The sequence below is a fragment of the Clupea harengus genome, chromosome 16, assembly GCF_900700415.2.
Source record: "Clupea harengus chromosome 16, Ch_v2.0.2, whole genome shotgun sequence".
Lineage (NCBI taxonomy): Eukaryota > Metazoa > Chordata > Actinopteri > Clupeiformes > Clupeidae > Clupea > Clupea harengus.
In genome coordinates, this window is record NC_045167.1 from 16,953,740 (window position 1) to 16,978,763 (window position 25,024).

Sequence of the window (25,024 nt, forward strand, 5' to 3'; positions counted from 1 at the left end):
CCCCCCCCCCCCTTTGGCAGATGATTGGAAGTCAAAGGGCTTTGCTATATGTGCTGTACTGTATTTGATATGTCATGAAAAAGGATGTTGATGTAACTTGTTATCTTTACATCATTCAATGGGGATTACTGAAAAATAATTTCCTTCTGTATCTAGTTGTGGTAAGATCTCAACTGCATAAGCCCTACTATATATTTGTTAGCTCAGCCACTACATCTGATGTGGCAAGTAGATGTAGCTGTACAGTTGCTATCCAAGAAAACTGTGTAGTTCAGTTAGGCATTATGGTTGCGTTGTTAACCTGAAACAAAACAAAGATGGGAGAAACATTCAAACATTTTCAATGTACTTACCCGAATTATACTGAAAGGTGTTTGCTGACCCTCTCTGATGTCACTTTAAATTACAAAAGCCGTTGCCGCTATGAATTGTGGGAACATGAGGGGACGTTCAAACTGGAGTTGTAATGGCGACGAATATCGAGCAAATTTTCCGGGATTTTGTCATGAATAAAATAAAAGAAATAGAGGATGAAGGTCACGATGACAGGTAATCTGATGGCGAGATACTGAAGCAAGGAAGTACTGCGAATAGCTTGCCTTGCCATATTTACGTTTTCAGATTGTTGATTGCTAGCGTAGTGATATATTGCTAGCTATTGGTAGTAGGCTAAGGTGTCCATGACTGTATTTTTGCTAACCTGAATGAGCTCAGTGGCCGCTGTACGTGGCAGATCCAGTGTTTCGCTTAATAATGCCGTGCTTTTCCTGTAAATAACTATATTTAGTTTCACCATGTGTTACGATTAGACAGAAGCCAGATCTTAGTTAATACAATTCATCATATACCAATATCAGTACCAACAATGATCAGCTAACGTTAACTAGCCAGCCAGACAACCAGCTAACCAAGAGCATCATAGACTTAGCAAGCATGGAGAGTTAGCCTAATCAAGAGGCAGCAGTGTGTTTGATAACATTTTGCGTCTCCATGGGTAAGAGGAAGGTCGCCATTTATGCAGCTGGCTGCAGTTCATTCAAAATATTTTCTGTAAAGACATGTAATAAGCACACATTAACTGTACCAAAGGTAACGTTATGTCATTACAAGAATGTTGCGCAATGAATCCCAACTCGGTTTTTGTAATGTCCCTTTAACTAACGTTGATTTTAGCCATGGTTATTACAAGCTAACGTTTACGCGATAACATTGGCCACCATGTAATGTGTGCACCCATGTGTAAGCTTTGGTCAGCTTTTACTGAAATGCAAGTTTCAGATACGTCCCCCACAGTTCGGTACATTCCCGTGCAATTATGCATAAATGTATATGACCCTTTTAGGTAACGAGTGTTATAAGTACTTTCTGTAAACTAAGCGACTGTGTCGAAAAGAGTTAGTAAAACCAAATATAGCTAAACGTGGGCGTTTTTGCACTGGAATGACTTATCAGGTATCAATATATCGTTCGACGAAAGAAATGTCTTCCAAGATGCACAGTTCACGTTACTTCACTTCAGTGTAAACGATTCTGTGCTTGGTCAGTGTTCACTGCGATTTGTAAGACTACAGGTCCGCCACGATTCGATATAGCCCAAGTCTAGTTCAGATTTGCATGTATAGATATTGCCTAGTTTTGGCTCTGGTTGTAAGTAGGCTGTACAATTCTCAAATAAATCATTGATACAGTACATGTTTATTTTGTTCCAATCAAATAGGGATCGATAGCATTTTTGAACCTACCCAGAGTATATGATACACACCCAAATGTGACCACGGTATTATTCCCTCAACTATGATGCGTCATTATATCCATTATCACATTTTGGAGTTCTAGGGGAACAGCTGGTATTTCTGAGGTGTGAACTCGTATCCACATACATGACCCCTGTTATAGTAGATAGAGTGGGTTCTGCCAACTACAGAGCTGTCAAGTGTTGGTACCATTTCAATTTCAAATCCTGCCAGAAAATTAGCCATGATATTGCCTAACCCTAATGACTAATGATGATGAGATGAAAAAAAAAAACCTTGAGCAACATTATGACTTTCTTTAATGTCATTCATTTTAACTTTTTACTTGTGCAGTGTAACAGGTGAAGAGCATTCCAAAGGTGTAGAGAGTCTCTCTAGCTGTACTGCAGGTATGGAGGACACCTGCAGTCTCCCCCGCGCCTGTCCTGTCGACGCTGCCAGCACACAGATAGGTGAATTCAGTTTGTTTGAAACCTGCTGCTACTTTTGCAACTCTCTTGGTGACTGTGTTCTTGTTGGAATTGACCACAAACCCATTTTGTCAAACTTGCAGGCACTGAGAAGTTCCCTGGCTCCATAGACGCAAATAAGGACCCAGCCAGCAGAGAGGCAAGCAGCACCCCACGCAAGAAAAACAAGAAGCACAAGCGGCACAAGAGCAAGAAGAAGAAGAAGAAACGGAAGGAGGAGAAGGGAAGCAGCTCAGACTCGGCATCAGAGTCAGATGGAGAGACTCAAACCAAGTAGGAGTTTTTCTGTTTTGCGTTTTTTTTTTTATCAGGACATTGGTGACAACAGCAACATGCTCTACAAATGCAAACATTAGAAGTGCACATGATTAATAAGCGTAGTTTGGCTCGGGCTGAGTTTTGATTGCATGCTGTGTATAAAGCATGGTCCTTAGAGCAAAGGTGAAGAAAATACTGTTTGGATTATGTATTTTGTTTAATTATCAGATTTTGAGTTACATAATTGCATATCTTTACCTTTTGCCTCTCACTTGTTTTAATGCTAAAGCACAAAGAAGAAAAAGAAGAAGAAAAAGAAACGACGGAAAGAGGGAGAGAAAAAGTCCCGCTCACACTCACCCACAGAGAGTACATCTGCATCAGGGACTGAGTCTGAATCAGAAAAGAAAACCTCTGTGGCCGCCTCTGTGAACGTCTCAGAAAAGTCTGGAGGTCAGGAGAAGGGAAGTTTGCAAACACCTCAAGATCTGCCTGATATCATTCCAAAAGTTGACAGTGCACCTCTGAAGACCACAGAGAACTCCAACGGAGATGTGAAAGAAAAATCCAAAGACAAAAAGCAGTCCAAGAAAAGCCGCAGTAGGTCTCCACGAACAAAATCCTCTCGAAAAGAAAGCTCCAGAAAGTCTCGGTCTCCATTGAAAAGGAGATCTAGATCTAGAAGTAAAAATGGCCACAAATCAGGAAGGCACAGGTCTAGGTCTCCATCTGCCAAACGGTCACAACGTAAGTCCAGGTCCCGATCTCCTAAACAGCGTAGACGCTCAAGGTCAGTTTCTCGGCATGGCATAAGAACAAGGTCCAGGTCACACTCTCCACGACGTAACAGGCGTTCAAGGTCACCGTCCCATTCGGGTAGGGAAAGGCGACGTTCACGGTCAAGGTCACAATCACGACATAGATCTCGATCAGCGGGGCGGACCAGACGGACTCGATCGAGGTCCGTCGTCATATTAAAAAGCGATAAGTCACGGAATCACAAGAGTCAACAGTCGCGGTCCAAGTCACCTCGTTCTCCAAAGCGGTCAAGATCCAGGTCTTTAGACAGGACTTCCAAGTCACCTTCTCCTCATGCCAGTAGGCATTCCGGATCAGGATCTCCGTCAGCTGACAAAGAGCAGGTCCAAATTTCACAATCAAACTCTAGGGAAAACGAAAGTGCTAGTGAAACGCCTGAGAAGGCAACAGGCCAGGATGTGTGTGAGACCACAGACACCATTGAAACGCCTGCCACCTGCGATTCAGAGAAAGACAGCATAGATGCCACTGAGAATGTCATCCCTAAAGGGTCCTGGAAACCAGTGCCCTTCATCTCTGCCAGCTCAAAGTCTGTAACAGGAGCATCAACCAGCACTGAGAATCCTGCACAGGAACAAACAACTGCCCAGGTGCCTTTGAACGAGCAGAGCTCAAATGTGAAGCCAATCTCTGGAGAGGCTTCCTCTCTTCTTCTAGACTCTTGTGTGCCTCAAGGTGATGTTGCCACTGAAATGTCTGAGAACCCAGCTGAGAAAGATGGTCTTACTTCAGCGTCCCCTGCTATAGAGAAAGTTTCAGTGTCACAGCCGTCTTCAGGGAAAGGTTTGAAATCTCCAAGTCATCAGAGGCGTTCAACGTCCAGTTCACCTGAAAGAAAGCGCTCCAGATCAACCTCAAGGAAACGGAAGTCTAAGTCTAAGTCAAAATCTCCAGTGAAAAGCAAGAAATCAAGGTCATCCTCACGCAGCAGAAAGAAGAAATCAAGAACTCCTCCGCGAAGGAAGAAGTCCCGGTCTAAATCCAGAACTCGAACGAAGCGCTCCAAGTCCAGGTCACCCAAGAGGAAAAGGTCAAAGTCTCGTTCTCCAGGACGACGCAGACGTTCCAGATCTCGCTCATCAGGCCGGAACAGGAGGTCAAGGTCTCGCTCTGGTTCCCGGAGAAGACGGGGTGGTGGATTTGGTGCGCAAAGGTTTAGTGGACGTGACCGGTGGAAGCGTGAACCAAGCCACTCACCTGTCCTCATTCTGCGCAAGAAGCGATCTTCGTCACAAACACGGCGGAGCACCAGTAAGACACCACCACGTCTTACTGAACTGGGTAAGCTCACTAAAAGCCCACCTTCACTTGATGTGACCAAATGCTTGAATACAAACTGACAGTATTCTCAGATTTGCAGGCATATTTCAGATGCAGTCTTTGGCTTCAGATAGTCATCAGTAATTACTTAATGTTTACAAATGTTGTTTTGAATTAATGTTGATGTGTTGCCTCTCTCTCCCGCTCTAAATCAGATAAAGACCAGCTGCTAGAGATCGCCAAGGCTAATGCTGCTGCTATGTGTGCTAAAGCTGGTATGCCCATACCTGAGAGCCTGCGACCCAAAGCCATCCAGCTGCCCCTACCAACCCCACACCAATCACCTCTGTCCTTACCACTGCCCTTACCTAATATGCAAGGCATGGGTATGCAACAGATGCAAGGCATGGGTATGCAACAGATGCAAGGCATGGGTGGTATGTGTGGTATGGGTGGCATGGGAGGTATGCAAGGCATGGGTGGTATGGGTGGTATGCAAGGCATGGGTGGCATGGGTGGTATGCAAGGCATGGGTGGCATGGGTGGTATGGGTGGTATGCAAGGCATGGGTGGTATGCAAGGCATGTGTGGTATGCCAGGTATGGGTTTACCACCCATGAATGCTGCTATGGCCAGCACAATTGCAGCTACCATGACTGCAGCGATGTCGAGTATGGGGGTCCTGGCGGCTATGCAGCCTTTCCCACCCTTGCCCACCATTACCAACAAGCCCCCACCTGCACCCACTCCGAATTTCACCAATATTGAGGAGGCTAAAAAGAAGGTCACTAAGCAAGTGAACAGCATCAGCATCAAGGAGTTCACAGAGGTAAGGAAAGGAAGGATACGTGGGTTTTGTATCTCTTGTGTTGGAATCTCTGGGCCTAGTCGACGAGCTGTTTGAAAGTTGAGGTTGTTACTGTATTGGAATAGAAATATAACACAACAGAATGCATTCTTAATGTTTTAAAGTATGAGGTACTTCAAGAGAACTATAACTACTAGCTAATCAGTACGGTATTTAGGACTACCTACCATCACAGTTGGTGTATAGTACAGCACAGCATGTTTTTAATTTTTTCTGCCTCAACAGAAATGCAAGAAGATATCCGAGAGCAAAGAGGAGATGGCTGTCGCCAGGCCCCATGTGTCGGACGATGAGGATGAGATGTTTAAAGGAGGAGCCCTGAAGGAGAACAAGGGCATCTCCTTCAGCCTCAATGTAAGAGCTCCATCACCATACACCCAAACTTCACTTCACTTACGTAGCATACTAGTTCCCCCGACATTGTAATATCACTATGGGCCACCCTTTCGGCCTTGTTCAGTTGAAGTGAGATGTGCTTAATTAGGCAAATGGTTGAAGTAGGCTGCATTGATTTGTTCACATTTAAAGGAAGAGTGCATATTTAATCGTATGATAAAACCATTCAGCCCCAGTCTAAATCCATATGTTGTGTTTGGCAGACTTGTTTTATTTTGTTTCGTATCTTTATCTTTGAATGACTTGGGCTGTTTTGGGCATAAACAGCAGCATTTGTCTGCAGTTGATGCATGCTGCTCTTCTGAAAAGTGTGTCGCTTCAACCATTTGTCCTGTTGAATGCATCTCTTGTTTTTTCCTTTGATTTTTACAGTAACCCCTCCCCCCCTCCACTCCCCCCCCATCCCCACTACCACCTCCCTCCTTCCCCTTTCCCCCCTCCTTCATCCTTCCTGTGACGCCTCCACCCCACCCACTACACAACCCCCTTCCCCCACACCCTTCTTCAGAACGCCACGGTGAAGCCGGCCCTGCCGCGCTCCGAGGCCTCCTTTGCCAAGGAGTTCCCGGTGTCGTCGGGCTCACAGCACCGCAAGAAGGAGAGCGGGTACAGTGACTGGGTGCCCGTGGAGAAGGTCGACAAGTCCGTCTCCGTCGCCGTCTCTGTCGCCGCTGCAGCCTCTGGTGCAGGGTCGTCCGCTAAGGGCTCAGAGGAGCAGGCGAAAGACAGCGACAGCGTCTTTCCAGAAACACCCTCACAGGTGAGGATCCGCTTCGGATTCATCCAGGGTGCAGTTGCTGAAGTACAGAGGGGTCAAGCACCTTCCGACTCAGCAAACAGACCAAAATGCCTTGTTTAGAAATGAACAATATCAATGTCCTATAAGCAGTTACACTGTTTAGTTGTCTGTCAGTCAGTCATTAACTGCTTTTATGTTCTCGTACATTCTTGCTGATGTCATTCTGAACAATGTTTCCCCCCCCCTCCCCCCCATCATGCATCGGTGTACTTGAAGCCGGTGGACATCACAGTGGCTGTGAGTGAACGGGCTGAGGCTCAGAAGCGTCTGGCTGAAAACCCCTTCGACGTCAGTGCCATGTGCATGCTAACCCGAGCGCAGGAACAGGTAGAGTACTTTCAGCCAAATGCCTTGATGTCGTCAGATGGTCTTAGATGCCTAGCTCGCTATATTTGGGTTGAGAAACTTGTTTCGTGAAATAAGTCAAGTCAAGTAGGACCTAACTAGTCCCCAAAGAGGCAATTGGTTGTGCAGCAGTAATAACACAAGGTTGTCTCTGTTTATATGCAAACACTGAATCTGTCTTTTGAAACAAGTAAAGTTAACCAGGGTTATTTATCACAGCGGGTGTAAGTTCTAGCCTGTGCCATTTACCCTGCCCACATACAGCAGCAGTGGAGACACTATTATTTGTTTGGAAATGGTGCCTAGAACTCAGAATGAGAAGTGAAAAACTGCCGTGGGTAAACTCAAAAACGTCACTATGTCTTGCTAAGTGCAGCTTGTGTTCTGTGACCGCGTGCAGGTGGACGCGTGGGCCCAGTCGAACACCATCCCGGGTCTCTTCACGGGCTCCACGGGAGCGCAGGTGCTCTCCTCAGACGAGCTGTCCAACAGCGGACCGCAGGCTTGGATCAAGAAGGTAAAGCCCAAACTGGGGACACCCTCCTCAACCTAACACCAAAGATGTCATTCTTTGTCCCCATTCTGCCCTAAGTCCCCAGTGAAGTGTACGTGTGTGTGTGTGTGTGTGTGTGTGTGTGTGTTAGAGTGAATGCAGTCTCTGATGTGTATGTGTGTCAACTACTAAGGGTCAAAGTAGATTTTCAAGCTAATATTCTTTTCAGCATTAACTGACTAGAAATAAGTACAATGGCAATATAAAGACACATGACCGAATGCCCCTCTCAAATCCTTCTGTTAACGTCTTGCAGAAAAAGAAAAAGAAAAACGTTTCGTTGCTGCGCAGTGGCGCTCCCCTATTATGACCCTTCCAGAATCTCTCCCCCTCTGAATACTCCCTGTCACATTCAGGCTCCTCTCAAGTGACAGAGTGACAGAAATGACATCACTGTTGCTGAGGAAACCCTGAGTGTGTACATACAACTTGGCTCTCACCGTTTGCTGATGTCGTCAAGTTTGGCGTCAGCACTGGGAGTTTATTTAAAAGAATAAGGAAAAAGAAAAGCTTTGTTTGTGTGTACCTCACGTCTCCCTGGCACGAGCATCCAAAAGTCTCAAGAAGTGAAACGGTGGCGGATAGGGCTGGACTTTTTTTTGCATTGGATGCATTTTCAAACCTCACACAGATATTGTGACGGAAGTCTTAAAGTGTTTCTCGTGCACTTGATCAAGAGGCATTAGAACACCTATCCACAGCCTGTTAATTGTTTTCTCGGTCAATTTCGGTCTGCTTCTATCAAGTACTTCATGATAATTCCACAACTAATTTTCCCTCTATAATTTTCATTGACATTTAAGTCCTTTAAGTCCTTAAATACTCATGTTGGAATATCTTGATCTCAGATCCAGGTTAACTGATATAGTGCGCCAGGTATTCTCTTACAGTTTTTTCATTCTTGCTTGATTCTAGCACCCGCTCGTTGTGTAAAGCAATCCACCCGATACTCAGAAGTGGTAATCTCAGTTTTCTAATATAGACTCTGGAATCCTTTTGAGCGGAATGAAATCCGGAATGGGACGGGTCGGTTAGTCATGTTCTCCTCTCGAACAACAGCATGACATTCCCACACCTTGGAGAGAACATACTTCCTTCCGTCTGTCAGCCTTTTAAAAAAAAAAACGTCCGTATTTACCTTGTCGTCATGGCGGATCCTCCTTCAGCCCTCCCATTGAGTCCTTTTCTGTGCCTGCCAGTTGGTATTATTTATAACCAGTGTTGCCACATCGGGCACATCTGGGTGATATATGCAGAGCTCGCCCAGCAGTAGGGGGGGGGGGGTGTGGGGGGCATTTTTTAGATGGCCACACGTCACTAAATCAGCCTGTCTTGTTTTGGCCTGGATCACACATGCCAGTTGCAGATGGCAGTGTTGAGGCTTGATCAGGAATTTGCTGGCATGTACCCCGGCAAGGTCTTCTGCCGTGAGCGCTCCAGTGACTTCCACACCCCGCAGGAGTTTGGTTACAGCAGCCCCAATCACAACAGGCTCAGTGATGAACAGATCTGTGTGTACAAGCTTCCCAAGATGGGGGTGGGGGCGGGATCCGTGTGTCACAACCACTGGGGAAGGAAACATGGATGGCTGGATGGATGAATGCAGAGACTGATGAGTGGATGAGTGAATATCTGGGCGGGCTGATGGCTGGGGAGGGGAACGGGGGAGGATGGGGCAGGGGGGTGTGGGTTCACAGTCTGCCCTGTGAACTCTCACCCCTCTGTATGGACACTTGTTGCAGGCTCAGTCCTTGTAGCTGCCTTGTTGCCATGGTGTCTGTCAGGCCCCCTTCTTGTCCCGTCTGAGGCCGTGCCGCTGAGCGGGGCCTAGGTACGTACTCCACCCTGCACCCTTTCTCTCTACCTCTATGTGTGTGTATGAGAGAGAGATAAAGAGTTGAGTGTGTGTGTGTGTGTGTGTGTGTGTTTTCTCATGTTTACGTGCTTGTATGTATGCAGGTATGTGTGTGTGAGTGTAATACTTCTCTGTGTGTGTACACAGTTATCCCAGCCCTGTTTGAAGGTCTATGTAATTGTGTTAGTGTCACGCTGCCCTTCTGTGTTGGCATAAACGTTATAAAGAATACCTTTCATCCAACATTTGGCAAAACTTCAAAACACTCCCAAACACCAATTTGAGTACAACTGGATTTATAGTTTTTAATAAAAATCAGTTTATCTGACATTGTTTATCATGGGAAATTATGGAATTCTCCTAATGTATCAAATGTGACTTAGATGATGTTTTCAAGAAGAACAGAAATATGTTGAATACCTCAACATCATCACTGTGTCCAAATACTCATGATCTCCCTTTTGGTCTGTGTGCCCCCCCCCCACCCCCCTTTCCCTCCTCCACTTCCTCCTCCTCGTTTCTCTTCCTCCTCCTCTCCCTGTCTTCTGTGGTCTCAGGACCAGTTCCTGCGCGCGGCGCCCGTGTCAGGCGGTGTGGGCGAGCTGCTGATGCGCAAGATGGGTTGGCGCTCGGGCGAGGGTCTGGGCAAGCACCGCGAAGGCACTGTGGAGCCCATCATCATCGACTTCAAGATCGACCGCCGAGGTGTGTTTATGTTTGTTTGTTTGTTTGTTTGTGTGCGTGCGCGCGGTGGATCTTATTCTCAGCTTTTGACATACACTCTAAGTCACATACTGTGGTGCTAAGGACTGTAGTGACGAATCTAAAATAGTCATGATCACTACCCGTGGTTCCACTATCTGCGAACGAGGGCTATCTTCGGGCCAACTTGAGCTAATGTCCTGAGGCCTCAAGCCGCAAGGACGAAAACCATTTGTGTTTCTACTATCGGGCCGATAGCCCTGCAGTACTGCCCTAAAACCCACCCATAACATGCCACTTTTGTGTAAACGTCATCCATCCGCCCATTTCACAAGCGAGTGGGAAGTTCAAGTTGAGATATGATGAGATCTGTCTGGATGCCAGACACCTATGACCTACAGCAGAGTATGTTAAGAAAAGGATTATAATGGAAACCGAAGTGGCTGTTTGCGGTTTCTGATCTTCGCTTTGAGGAATGTATAGTTAACACTCAAATATAGCATATCCATCATAGGTAATCCGACTCGTCAGACTCTTGTATTCCTTAAAACTCTCATGCACTGGAATAGTTTAGCATTCCATATCACAGGTATCCTGAAGACGTGGCTCTAATATAAGTGAGCTATAGGCATAGTTTACGTTAGATAGCAAGCTAGTTTCAATTGTTTATATAAGTGAAGTTAACGTTAGCCTTTGTTTAAAGCACATCATAGGTCAAATAGCATGCTAAACGTTCATTGCAATAAATTAGCTTCAACAATCATGCTGTATGATGTTACTTAAACATTCATACATATTTCGTTCATTTGAGCCAGCTGAGTTTTGTATTGAAATATATTGAGGTTTGATCCACCAGTGTTCATGGATCATGACATACACTGTGTCTATAGCCTGCCTGCCTCAAGTTCAAGTTGTAACAGACTTGGATTGTAATTCATGCGATTGCGTATCTTGGTAGTCGTGCAACTTCTGATTCACCACTCTACTGTCTGGGTGTTTAGTGTTCAGCAAATATTGGCAGATAATGGTGCTATATTGCCCTGAACTATCCGTATTGTCCTTCAGAAATGTCCCCATGCTGGACTTGCATATTGAGATACAGTATTGATCTACCCCTCTGATTTTGTGTTTCTGCATGTGCTGGTTAAGTGATGGAGCCTGTGTTCAGCCTTTAATGTTGTCCTGAGTGTTGGGTGTTGGGTTACGGTCTTGTGCAGAAGAAGAAGGAGTGCAGCTCATGGCGGAAGTCAGCATTTTTCCCCCCCCATGGCTGTAATGGGACTGCAGTGAGTCAGCAGTTTTAAACGTCATGTCATGACAAACTGGAGGAACTGTTCATGAGATCTTGTCTTGATTGACAGGTCTGGTGGCGATGGGGGAGAAAACCCAGAAGTCTGGAGGTCTGATCGTGATGAAGGACCTGATGGGTGAGTCTCTCACACACACACACACACACACACACACACACACACACACACACACACACCAACAGTTCCCACACATTCTTCTAATTACTTTCACACATGCATTTGCAAACTTAAGATCTACTCTGGCTGCAGGGACACTTGCTAATAAAGCAGGAACACAACCAATGGCATGAGCAGATGGGCTACTACTCTGACCATCTGATTAGTTTTGTGTTTGATTAAATGATCAGTGTTTTATTTTTGCTAACTGATTGTTAGGCGTGATGGTGCAGGTCACGTTCTTGTCCTGACATGGGTCAGTACAGATTCCAAACAGTCCTCACAGTCCGAGGTCGGCTCAGTAACCAACACAAATTTCGGATCCCTTTAGGGAAGCATCCAGTGTCTGCCCTGATTGAGCTGTGCAACAAGAAGAAGTGGATGCCCCCGGATTTTGTCTTGGTGCAGCACAGCGGCCCTGACCATCGCAAGAACTTCCTGTTTAAGGTTTGTCACTGGTGGATTTTCAACATGCCCTTACCACAACATAACATTGGTGCAGTCTAGGGATCAGCAGGATTACAGGAAGCGATTTTTATATCGTCACATTTGACAGTAGGACAGGAAATTGAGCAAATGGAGAAAGAAAAACAGATATTTCAATGCAAGGGGAGAAAATGCTGAAATTCAGAGAACAGGTGGCTCAAATTGAGTAAGGGGAATGTACATATCCCCGCCACTCCCTACTTGTAAATCATACATACATTAAACCAGGGGTTCCCAACCTTTTCGACTCCGAGGCCCAACTTTTCGTATTTGTAACAGGTCGGGGCCCAACAGACACCCTGCTTATTTTAGCAAATCTTTATTCCATTAGGCTAATTGAATCTATAATCCATTCATTCTAATTAATAAGCGATTGTTATGTGTCACAAAAAGCAACATCAGCACCTGCTACAGGTGGAAGCCTAGAAATGAATAAAAGAAAATCTAACTCTAGATATTGCATCCAAATTGTATTGTGCACCAGAAAACAACATAAAACCACACAGAGAACTTACTTGCAGTAGGCCTAGGCCTATTTGTGCACAGCAAACAAGCAAGGAAATAAAACCAGAATAGACCCAAAAGATAGCATGCACTCAAAACAAGTGATGAAACATGCAAACAAGACCACTCAGCTAGGCCTAATTAAAATAGGTGATGCTTCAGACATGCAAATAGTAGGTTCAAACAGGTCAATATAATGATTCAAATAATTGAAATAATGATTTAAATCTGTGGCTGCAATCTATTATCAACATAAATAGCACCGAGCATTCCTGGGCAGTAGTTCGAGTTGGTAGTTCTCCACAGAAAAGCATGTCCTCTTGTAAAAAAAAAACAGCACTAATGCAGCTTTACTGACGTCCGTCGACCCGTCTTGTTTTAAAAGGAACGGGCTGCCTTTCATCCTTTCCAGGACCTGGTTCTGTACGTGAGTGCTGGATGTTGCGTCTCCAAATGTCGATTCAGATTTGAAGGTTTGAGCGCCTCATAAGACAGCTTTAAAACGCACTCCGCACACTGCGCCCTGGGCTCAACCTCCATTCAGAAAACCAAATCTAATTTAATCAGGGGTGTATTTTCGCTGAATATTAGTAGTTTTCGGCAGTATGACATTACCAGTGCTGTCATTCTTCCGCTTAAGAAACCGCTAATATCGCCACAGACTAAATCTTAACTGAGCGCCTCAACTTGATGACGCTGTAAAGTTTGATAGGATAGGATATTATTTTCATGATCTGTCTGTTATGCCTATTTATTAGGGCTGTCAATAGATTAAAAAAAATTAACTAATTAATCTCACATTTTGAAATTCATTAATCTAGATTAATCGCGATTAAAAGTTTGTTTGTCTTTTTTTTTTTTTTTTTTACTTCCAATGAAAAATATCTCAATTTCCATACATTGTCAATCAAATGAGCTGTGACACCCAGGTAATTGTCATTGCTGACTGATGTCCAGTGGTCACCAGTAAGGTCGTCAGTGGCAGCTTGCTCGAGGAGCTGAATTTTTCGTGCTCTCTCGCCGTCATAAAAGGAATGTATGCGAGACACAATGGTGCCCCTCGACGGTAAATCGTAAGAGTTGTCTCCTGAAGCAATTCACCTCAGTCAGCCCAACGTCCTTAACTATGTTGATGGTCCGACAGTCACCGGCAACCCAAACTGCTAAAGCGTTGGTAACCTTTTCACGGACTGGTCTAGTGATTTTCCTAGAGAAGTCGTGGAGTGTGGGTTGGCGACCATCTAACCTGGGACTGCTTTCTGTCGGGTCCTTTGCATTGAGGTGATAACTTAAAGATGAGCTGCTTCTGTGATGGCTAAATTCAGCTTGACAAATGCTACATACAACTTAAGTTTTACGATTGTTCCGTCATTTTGCCTATTAAACAGAAACATTCCGCCCAACAATCCCTCAGCGCTCTCCATCTTCCACTACCGTCTCGGTCTCTCCTGATTTGCGCGGTATCGTGTCATTGGTCAACGCACACCGGAAGTAAACAACGTTGCGTTAACTGCGTTCAAATATTGTATTGCGTTAATTTCGGCCACAATAATCTCATAGATTGACGCGTTAACTGGAAGGTGCTCCGCGGCCCATGGGTTGGGAAACCCTGCATTAAACTACATGTAAATCATAAATAGTATAGCATTTTCTGTATCGGTTTAATTCCCTGTACTCTGTTAATGAGGGCTAGTTTTTAACCTAACTTTGCGAATAACCGACACAGTTAACATGACAAGTTTCACGTCTCAATATGCACATGCACAAGGGTCTGGTTTCAGCACGTCCCCCCACACATGAATAGCACTAGTCATGAATAGCCCACTGACGTTAACTACCGGTAGACAGGTCTGCTGTGCAGGGGTGTTACTGAGGGGTCAGGAGACTGTAGGGTTTCAGCACGTCAGGCTCATAGGTGCAGCGGGCTTTACAGGGAAAACTCTCCAGTCATGCTACGCTGTTGGAAACAATATGTTTTTAAATGACAAAATGCTGAAGTTGGGAAATCTTCTGACTATAAAGCGTTTATTGTGCGTGTTAATGTTACTCTCTCAGAGGTTTGTGTGGCCCGTGGCCGTGAGTGTTTCTGTTGACATCTGCTGTGTTGTTGTTTGCATGTGTTCGTCTGTCATCACACAGGTGGTGGTCAATGGGAGTGAATACCAGCCCCAGACGGCCAGTCCCAACAAAAAACACGCCAAGGCCATGGCTGCTACGGTGGCCCTGCAGGCCATGGGGGAGGTCTCTGGTGACAGTGTCCCTACCGGCCCTGTGTTTACCGCCGCCTCCACAACCTGAACACACACACACACACACAAACACACACCATAGAATTTTCACTCAGCAGCTATACACGTACACAGAGCATGTACACAGACACCGTGTACAGAGAGCTATATATGGGGCGAAGAAAGAAAACTCTCCCTCTAGCCCACCTTTCCCTACAGAACTCACAAAGACGCTTACGCTCTCTCACCCAGCTGTCAGACTCATACACACACACACACACACACACACACACACACACAAACACAAACACACACCCTGTGAGGGCAGAGCTCAAGTTTGATGATCATGCTTACTTAGGTCAGAACCTCAGTGGGTCGCATTTCAAAAACAAAATAGCAGTTCATATTTGCATTCTGGCCAGCTTGGATATTTTTTCACAGAAATGCGTGTATGTATCCCTGTATACCCCAAGAGATTTTTTTTTTTTCGTTCCTCCCCACCCCCTTTCCTTTTAGAAGGCCTCATCCTTGTTTTAACTGAAACAAACTGTAATTTAGATGCACATAGACGTTCTATGAGGAGGTCCAGACCTTGTGTGGATAATGGCAGAAATCTGTACGTTTTTTAATTTGATCTCTGTGACTGAGCTGAATTAAAGATGAGATTTTGTCTGTTGACGCTGAGCTGCCTCTGTTGTGACCGGAGCCCATTGGGTGCACTGATAGACCCCATTTTCTATTGTGACGTGTCACCTCATTTCCACGTATACTGTCCCTTTCTCATATTGCCACTAGTCCTCTCCTCTTTCATTAACACCTCTTATTTGCAAGGGGTTGAGTTCAGTAGATGAAAGAAAGAATGATATTTAACATGCATACACACACAGGCCCAGGGTAGTCCTGTTACTGGAGATGGCAGGTATGTGTTTCTCCCTCGCTACCCCCCCCTGCTGGTTTGTGTGAGAATCAGCAGTGATCAGTGTTCCACATATGACCAAGACAATACACAGTTGACTATTTTAATGTACATTTTGCAAAGCAGAAGACACAAAAGATGACATTCTCATAAAACGAAAGAAACAAAGTTCCATATGTAGCATTGTCAATTCCAGAAGCGTTGCCTCTATCCTACTCTGCACGTTCAGAATAGTCCGGGTATTTCTAGTTTGACTAATATTACTCTCTCAATATCTATTTCCCTGCATGATGAGCCCTCACGTAAATAGGCCAGATGGAGTTTACATAAGGCACTGAGGCCAGTGCTGGGACGGAAGACTATACCATAGTGGCGTCATGCAAACTACATCTTGAGGTTGGCACAAGCTAAGTCCTGTTCTCTATGAAGTATCACTACACAGTACAGTGTACGTGTGAGTTACATCCTTAAGTGGCAGCCATTTTTAGATGCATGAATACTAAACCTAGCACAAGGCAATCATTTAAAAAAAATGAATGAATACAGGTCACTTTGGATGATCTATTGCAGGGTTACTTCGAAACTGTAGCACCTATTGTAAAAAAGGAGTAGGCATGTGAATGCTTACTTCTTCTCAGCCCTTGCCACACACAGGACCTGTAATCTTATAGCATCACAAAGGGCTGATTCAGGGCCAAATCAGCAGTTAGACTCAGGTTCACATAAAGACTAGAACATCCTGGTCCCAGATAACCACAATAGGATGCTTTAGAATTATAGGTCCTGACAACTTAAAAGTTTAGCGGAACAGGAGCCATTAAGCCCAGGAAGCACCCCCTGTACAGCAGGAACATGACATGGTCTCATGGCAACACATTTTGGTGGGGGGAGGATTTTCAGTTTATCTGTATATATATATATATATATATAATTTTTTTATTTTTTTTAAACAAGATATAAAGATTGTTTTTCTTGCCTACCACTGGATGAAGTACTTTGTTTGTGAACATTTATCACCTCTGCTGTTTAAAATTAGCCATGCTAAATCTTTCCCATAGCCACCAGTGGTCCCAATACGAGAGCAGTGATGATCAGAACCCCACTGATAATTCCAATCCGCACCCACGGCAGTTGGGCTCCTGCCTCCTCTGCACCTAGGAGAGAGTGAAAGAAAAAACTTACCTTAAAACCACATGGTCAAATCAAAACCAATGGAAAACAAACGTACTTGTTATTGCTTTTGTACCGCAGGTGAGCCAAACATGCAGACACCTGTAGTTTGAAAAAGTGGCCAAATGTGTGCTCAAGCTACTGTGGGAGTGTGGTGTGTGTTGAGGTGTCTGCTTTAGAGTTGTATTTGCCTCAGTGAAGTGTCTTACCGGTTTCTGGAACTGATGTGCCCTGCATTTCTAGATAGTCCTCAGCTGTCTGTGAGTCTCCTTCTGTTCCTATTGTACATGAACACAGATTTATTTGCAATTATTATCTATCTTTTTTTTAAAAAGCAAGTTGTATATTTAATTATTAGTGTGCCATGTATAAAAGGTTCTAAGATGGTGTTAACTCAAACAGAAGGGTCCTTTATGAGGGTTATGCTACAGCTGCATCCAAACTTACACATCCCTATAAATATTAGTTGAACATTTGGCAGTAGATATTTAGGGCAGTGTTTATTAGGTAGCTTATGCAGTGAGTACTCCATCTGGATATATTTTAAAACAAAATATTCACTGCTCACTCACAGGTAGTTATTCATTAGCCATCTGGCACATAAGGCTAATTCTATATTTGCGTAATAAAAATAGCACTGCAATGCAGTGACCTGAGGGATTCCAGCATTCAGTCACATGCCTTATGACATTAGAGCCAACGTGTATCGGTACGATCAAGCTTGTGAAGAATTTACTCTCCACCGAGCTCTTTTCACTAATTATCTCACATTCACACTATTTCTAATAGGGTGATATAGTAGTGTGAATCAGTTGGCATTTCACATTGAGGAAAAAACAAACGGGGAACATCAATGACTTCAATATCCATCCTGCTGTTTAGAGTATTCAGGTCCCTATGTAAGATGCAAAGTGACAGCAAGAATCACCCAAACTTTTCATTTCAGAAGGTACAGAACAAGGGCTGATCACTTTGCATATTTACAGCAAATTAAACTAGAATGTATGAGGTGTGAAAGAACAGGCAAATTCGACATTTAGCCAATGCTTGGGTAGTAATTTCCAGCAGCCAGTCTTCATAGGGTAAGTATAGAGGCATTGTTATAGCACACTTCATTATGTCAACTGTCTCATATGGGCCTCCATGTTGTTGCAAATTAAAGGGTTATAAAATGAAAGGAGTTGTTTGATATCCCTCTGGATATCCATTGGTGTCTATACACTGAATTAACTCGTTGCATACTATTAACATCAGCACATGTATGAACAAGCCAACTTGTTCAAACAGTATTAGCAGGTTACTCTGTGTGTGTGACTGTGTGGGTAACCTCCATTCATGTTCACCTTCCGAGGACTGAGGTTCCGTTAAGGCAGAGTTGGGCGTAGGGGTGACATAGGTCAGGTCGAGGCTGGTGTTCCCACTGATGTCAGAAGGCTCTGTCTCAGTTTCAGGATATTCTATAGGAGGATGCAGTAGAAACACAAGGCAAGTCACAAAACTGCCCCGAACACAGCCAACACAATACACCCTAAAGCTAGAGCATTGCCACTAGTATAAATATCGCCATATGGCCATTTTTAAAAGATGTTTGGCTCTAATTTCATTTAAGGGCAACAAGCAAAGCAACAGGCAACGAGCAAAGTCCGCCGCACATGAGCTGTAGCTAATTTAATCATTTGACAAAATCATCTTGCTAATGTAATTAAAATTTTGTATTTTGTTACCCTACGGCTAAACTCCTTACCCAACACAGATAGTTCCATTGACTCTGGTATCCCGTGCACTTCAGCAGAAAAGTTGTTGTCACGGTACAAACATTCGTAGGTCCCACTATCTTTAACTGTCAGGTCGTAAATGGTCAATGACAGATCGCCATATTTAAAAATGCTCTCAAGGTCCATAAATGCATTGTTGTATTCGAAGCTGGGGGGATTCGGGGGCTTCCCTGCAATCAGACTGTAGACGACCTCGCCATTTCTCTTCCAGTAGACAGAGACTTTTTCCAAAGTTCCTGATTTGGAAATCTTACCATAGCAGGGCAACATGACAAAGCCCATCACAGGCCTTTCAAATGGGTCTTGTATGTAATCACTTTCTTTGGAGGAGAATTAAAAGATGTGGGTGTAGGTGGTAGAACATAAAGAAAGACAAGAGATACAGAGATGAACATAAAGAAACAAAGCCATTATCTTAAGGAAAAATAGAATACAGTAAGGCCTATACAGCAAAACTGTACGCACCCCCGGTCAATATCACTAGCATATTAAGTAGTGCTTATCAGCAAATCCAGTTCATTTAATATATTTTTATTTGATTTCACTCATGAAACGATATAATTCAATCAAATTCAAAGGTCAGATTCAGATAATTTCTCCTCACGGTCCCCTACATGTCTGTTATGCACTTGTTTAAAAGACCTCTGCTGTTCAAACACAGTTCTGGCTCTGTAAATGGGGAAAAGCGTGGCTTGGGCTAAGCAATAGACTATTCTTATTGGCTAAAATTCTAGCCAATCAACAACCTTGTTTTAGGAGCACTGAAGGGAGAGATGTATTTGATTGGCCGCTGAGTTCAAATAACAACCTATTACTTCCACCAGGACTGACTTTTAATTGTCCATATTTAGGAAGCAATTGCAACAGAAATCAACATACCCTTCATTAGTGAAATTGTATTATTTTTCTTAAATGAAGTCCATAGTCTTTCTTGATGATGGGTACAGATAATATGCTACCAGTTTTGCCCAAATCAGTGTGAAGGTGAAGTTCTTCACAGATGACCCAGCTCTGTAGCTACTTTCTCCACCAGCCCCACCTCCGCACTCCCACACACATATGTTACAATCAGCACCATCTGCAATTGGCCAGGTCCACGCCAGGTCCACGCCAAAGGTGCTGAGTCACATCTGATTCAACACATTTATTTTGGTTTCATCCAACTCAAGAATGTGCTGCCCATATGCAGCAGGCTTCTTATCGTGTTCTTTGGTTTAGTTTACCATGCAGTTTTGTACTGTTTGGGCTGAGTCTCTTGGACCTCCACCATTAATGGTGTCATATGATTGGTATGACTAGTCTGATTAGATCAGTAATGTGGCTCTTCCTCAGAACCTCTGCTGCATCTGTTTTGACTAATGTTCCCACACCCTCTCCCATCTTTATCAATTCTCACAATCTGGTTCCTTACATCTCCAGGCAATTCTTTACCATGTGGAACCATGTTATCTTAGACACAACCCACGCAAAAGCTGAGAAAGCTGTGGTGCCCGTTGGTCATTCTATAGTCTTGTTCATGCAATGAGCCTTGACACAAATCACAGGGGCAATCCAAGGGGCTATCACTTTTGTCACAGTACTCACAGGTAAGATGACTTTAGTTGCAGTGGTCACATGTGTACTCACTTTTTGTAGTCAGTTTGTATTTCCATAGTAACCTTTCTAAACTGTTGGTTGTTAATTATACATAAGTTGAAATAATGCAATTATTGTAAGACGATTATGATTATTATTACGTTTAACGTGTTAATGGTATTGCAACAGGGGTGCACTCCATTTCATTGTATACTGAAATGGTCATCTTTTTTTACCCTCACATTTTAAACATCTACATTGACTATATTGACAATAATCCAAAGGAACTAAGAACATCAAGGTCATGCTTTATTAGCTACCCAATAGTAATTGAACCATTGATTTGGGATTTTGGCCATTCAGGCTGACTTCACTTTGAAATGGATTTCACACGCAAGGCCCCTGAAGATGGGGTCTTCTTGCCCGTACTTACCCAAAACTGTGACAATTACTGTGGAGAGGGTCTTCCTACCGTTCCACAAGCACTCATAGAGATCCGCGTCACTAAACACCACAGGAAACAACGTGAAAGAGAGCTTCATGTCGTCCAAGGAGGTTGTGATCCTGTCGTGAAACAGTGGTCCCAAGAACGCTACACCTTTGTCATATCGGATCACATCGTTGCCCATGGTCTCCCAACTAACGTTCAGCAGCCCATGGGCTACAAGTTCTCTGTACGCTGAGAAGTCGCAGGTCAGCGTGAGTTTCCCTAGAAAGTCTACGCTTACCTGCTGTACATCTTGGGTGCTAACAGGAGCTGCTGAAGTTGGAGAGAGAGATAGAGGGAAAGACAGAGAGCGAGAGAGAGTGTCAAGCTTCCTTTAAGGATGTTGTGTCGGTCATTAAATTATTTTACATACAGTATTTGGCATGCTTAAACAGGTCCATATGGTGTTATGATTGGTTTTCAACTTTACAAAAACAAACTAAATAGCGAAAGAAATAGGACTGAATCATCAGGGATATTCATTTAAAAATGACCCATCACCTCAACAATCTGCAAGAAGAGAAGATAGCCATGTATGATCAGTAAGCCACGCTTCAAAGCTATAGACTGACTCTATGTCCTGGTCCTTACCAGATGAGACTAATATGACAGTCAGAGCCAGGTAAAGGGCCTTCATCCTGCTGCAACTCAAGATCCCCCTGAAAAAAAATACAAGCAACTGAAAAGGCCAAGCTGATGTTGTGCAGTGTTTCATCCACACATTAGAATAGCAGACTACAGTGGTTTAAATAGTATAGTATCTTCAGTAGATGTATACTTTATATTAGTGATGTGTATGTAGCTCTAGCTATACATTTTCATGACTAATATTTGTCATCCATTTCCCCCATCTAGAGCATTGCAAATTATTAGAATATTCCTAATTAACATTGTTGCTATTACAATATCACTGCAAGAGTGACTGCAAGAGTAACTCATACTAAGAAATAAAATAATAACGTCTACAAAAGGCAAAATAAAACAAACAAACATGTATCAGAAGCATAATCTGAGAACAGAGTGTCAGAGTAAAACTTGTGCCGGGTCCAAATAATTTACTACGCTTCCTCAAATGTTACAGTGGTGTCAGCCATGGGCTGGTGCCAGCTGAATGGCTCAACTCGAGCGGCTTGCGTGTGCCAGTACGTTTAAGGGCGAGGCGGCGGAACATGTCAGGTGATCAGTAAGTCAATCCTGCTGCAGAATCCTCACAGGCTCACCCATAGACATATATACATGTATATATGTCTATGGGCTCACCAGCCGCGCAGCTGTCTGCGGCGCGAACGGACGGGAGGTCCGGCAGATGAACCCCTGTCCACCACACTGAAGTGTGAACTGTTTTCCATGTCAAATCAATGTTCATTCAAACAGTCCAATAATCACCTACACTTCTCCAATAAAATGCGCGGTCAGTCTATTCCAGTGTGTAACGTGATAAAATAACTTGAATGTTCTTCAAGAACATGCGAAACTATTTTAAATTGTATCTGATAAGCAATTTAAATGTAATCTAAAACAAACATTATATTGATCTAGTCATAAAATAAATCATATTATGTACTTGTTGTATGTTTTTTGGCAGTAGTCTGACCTCCTTGAGAAAAGACAACGCATACTGGGTTCCTGATAAAAAAGTTTAAAAGCCCAAGAGATATGCTTAGACTGTACGCACACACAATTCAAAGTGAAAACAAAGAATTCCGATTTGATAGCTGAATCAACGAATTTAGCCGCAGCTGAATCAACGAAAATGCATAGCGAATTAAATTGAGAAATCCATTAATGATCTAGATATATTAAAATCAGGCAGGCTTTCGTGCACAAATGAACACGCCAGTCATAAATGCGCCGAACACAATCTTGGTAGAGTCCCAAATTGCGAAGAAGTTTTGTTCATGTTAATATAACAACCGATGCAGCAGACCACCGTGTTAAATAGATTGTATCTGTAACTAAAGGTGTACTCACCTAATTTCAAGTTATCACGCGGAGACAAACGAATCGACGTGAGAGGCGCGACCAGTTGTATGACTCACTTGCAGCTTTCACGCGCTGCCTTTTTTTTAGCCGTCATCGCATATGCTTTTCTCGCCTCTCGCGTTTCAATTTATTGCATTAAATTAGAAATAAGTTACCTAATAGCGGCGATAAATGCTTAGCTAGCCACTGGGTAAAGCTTGCATACCCATACCATCATAGTTGGCAACGCGCACTGTCCTCAGAGTCGCTAAGTGCGCAAACCAGTAGCATTCTTACCGTTTAATTTTCCCCACGTAAATAAGTCATAAAAATATTCATGTCATCTCATCCTATCACAGCCCTATTTTATCACCCATAATAATTCAGCAGGATTCGGACAACTCGACCGCACACTTGTAACTCAGTGCTCTATAGCTGTGAAGATCAGTGTCTGCCTAACACGAAATATTAGATGGCAAGGGGCTGAATGCCTATGCATACTTTACGCAAAGGCTGCAAGTAGCAGAGCGTATGCTGTACTGTAGCCTACATACAAAAATAGGGCTAGGTCTATACACCGCGTTCCACATTATTATGCAAATGACACTTTGCTCAGATTTTCCTAAATAGTAATGCACATTCAGTCAGTATCATTTTCAAGTCATCAACTGTTAGAGTATAATTCAAATTTTATTGAACAAACCTCCTAATGATAACAGTATTTTTTTCAAAAACAAAAAACTCAAAATGCAGTGTTCCAAATTATTATGCAGAATTTCAGAGTTTCAAGATATTTTATAGGTTGTAAAGAACAAAAAATTGTCATTTGTTGAATTTGCAGCATTAGGTCGTCATATTTACTGAAATCAAAAAAAGTTTGAATCAAAAACATCTTAACAGGTCAAGTTACATGTTAACATAGGACCCCTTCTTTGATATCAACTTCACAATTCTTGCATCCATTGAACTTGTGAGTTCTTTGATAGTTTCTGCTTTAATGTCTTTGCAGGATGCCATAATAGCCTCCCAGAGCACCTGCTTGGATGTGAACTGCCTTCCACCCACATAGATCTTTTAAGGTCAGGGGAAGATGGGGGCCACAGCATGAGTTTCTCTCCTTTTATGCCCATAGCAGCCAATGCCCCAGAGGTATTCTTTGCAGCATGACATGGTGCATTGTCATGCATGAATATGATTTTGCTACGGAAGGCACGGTTCTTCTTTTTGTACCACAGAAGAAAGTGGTCAGTCAGAAACTCTACATACTTTGCCGAGGTCATTTTCACACCGTCAGGGACCCTGAAGGGGCCTACCAGCTCTCTCCCCATGATTCCGGCCCAAAACATGACTCCGCCACCTCCTTGTTAACGTCTCAGCCTTGTTGGGACATGGTGGCCATTCACCAACCATCCACTACTCCATCCATCAGGACCATCAAGGGTTGCACGGCACTCATCCGTAAACAAAACAGTTTGAAAGTTAGTCTTCATGTAGTCCTGAGCCCACTGCAACCTTTTTTGCTTGTGAGCTTGGTTTAGGGGTGGCCGAGTAACAGGTTTAAGGACACTTGCAAACCTCTTGAGCATCCTACATCTTGAAGTTCGCGAGACTCCAGAGGCACCAGCGGCTTCAAACACCTGTTTGCTGCTATTCAATGGCATTTTAGTGGCTGCTCTCTTATGAGAAGCTATTACGCTAGTTCAAATGCGGAAGATAACGACTAATTTGTTCCAATGGTATAGTGGGGCAAAGGACGAGAGCAGTAATCCCACCCAGCCTTGAACCTGTGGCTCAAAGGCCAATAAGCCTGCGAACTGACTGCAATGCCAGTGGTTTGGCAGTCCAAGCACATATTCAACCCCTGTGATTATATTCTATCACACGTGAACTGTGCCACTTTTTTAAAGACAAAAATATAATGTATGGGTATAATGTATAAGCAATGGTGGAGGTGCTTTACCAGAGGTGCACTGTACTGTTGAAACTTGCATGCACTTGCTCCTCTGATCATGCTTAGTATAATACATTTAAGAATGGCTTTAGAATGCCTAGGATGATGTTTTAGCACAATAAAGAACAACTGTATTTTAGCTCCACTGTTGTGAAATGTATTTTGTAAATACCTTTGAGGGCATTTTGTTGCGTTGGTATGATAGCATATTCAAAGAAGTGATGTGAGAAAGTAGGCATTACGTGCAAATCCTCTGATCTGTCTGATATAGAGCAAAACTGCTGAACCATTATTAAAACTGCCATGAGGCTTTGATATTCACTGATAACCATGGGGTGGTAAGTAAGTAAACAAAGGTAAGGGGAATTCATTTAGTAAAAGACAAACAATAATAATGATGATTAAAAAAAACAACAACAGACAAC

General features: G+C 43.5%; 2 protein-coding genes across 4 annotated transcripts; one reads left to right on the forward strand and one right to left on the reverse strand.

Moving 5' to 3' along the window:
- The first annotated feature begins 36 nt into the window (after nt 1–36).
- LOC105889588 (protein SON) lies at nt 37–15,441 on the forward strand. Of its 3 annotated transcripts, XM_031582808.2 has the most exons (13): nt 38–549; nt 2,088–2,206; nt 2,308–2,497; nt 2,772–4,582; nt 4,777–5,390; nt 5,655–5,783; nt 6,334–6,585; nt 6,841–6,951; nt 7,370–7,486; nt 9,935–10,082; nt 11,441–11,506; nt 11,877–11,992; nt 14,675–15,441. In XM_031582808.2, the coding sequence occupies exons 1-13, from the start codon at nt 467–469 to the stop codon at nt 14,831–14,833; spliced, it is 3,915 nt and encodes a 1,304-aa protein (XP_031438668.1). In that variant the 5' UTR covers nt 38–466; the 3' UTR covers nt 14,834–15,441. The 3 variants fall into 3 exon arrangements, 2 of the variants coding, with proteins under 2 accessions (XP_031438669.1, XP_031438668.1); XR_004165421.2 differs by lacking the exons at nt 11,441–11,506; nt 11,877–11,992; nt 14,675–15,441 and adding an exon at nt 9,265–9,353 and having other exon boundaries at nt 37–549; XM_031582809.2 differs by lacking the exons at nt 11,877–11,992; nt 14,675–15,441 and having other exon boundaries at nt 37–549; nt 11,229–11,459.
- A 2,411-nt stretch (nt 15,442–17,852) lies between these two features.
- On the reverse strand, nt 17,853–19,089 carry LOC122133562. The gene is made up of 2 exons (XM_042710016.1): nt 18,594–19,089; nt 17,853–18,306 (listed from the first exon to the last, which is right to left on the reverse strand). The coding sequence occupies exons 1-2, from the start codon at nt 18,904–18,906 to the stop codon at nt 18,014–18,016; spliced, it is 606 nt and encodes a 201-aa protein (XP_042565950.1). The 5' UTR covers nt 18,907–19,089; the 3' UTR covers nt 17,853–18,013.
- Between the last annotated feature and the right edge of the window lie 5,935 nt (nt 19,090–25,024).

What these genes read in the sequence shown, in the direction of transcription:
- LOC105889588 (XM_031582808.2), top strand. Translation starts at nt 467, where the DNA reads ATGGCGACGAATATCGAGCAAATTTTCCGGGATTTTGTCATGAATAAA. An exon ending in CGCTGCCAGCACACAGATAG is followed by an intron (nt 2,207 to 2,307) that starts GTGAATTCAGTT and finishes TCAAACTTGCAG; the next exon opens with GCACTGAGAAGTTCCCTGGC. An exon ending in GCAAGAACTTCCTGTTTAAG is followed by an intron (nt 11,993 to 14,674) that starts GTTTGTCACTGG and finishes GTCATCACACAG; the next exon opens with GTGGTGGTCAATGGGAGTGA.
- LOC122133562 (XM_042710016.1), bottom strand. Translation starts at nt 18,906, where the DNA reads ATGGGCTTTGTCATGTTGCCCTGCTATGGTAAGATTTCCAAATCAGGA. An exon ending in AATGGAACTATCTGTGTTGG is followed by an intron (nt 18,307 to 18,593) that starts GTAAGGAGTTTA and finishes ATCCTCCTATAG; the next exon opens with AATATCCTGAAACTGAGACA.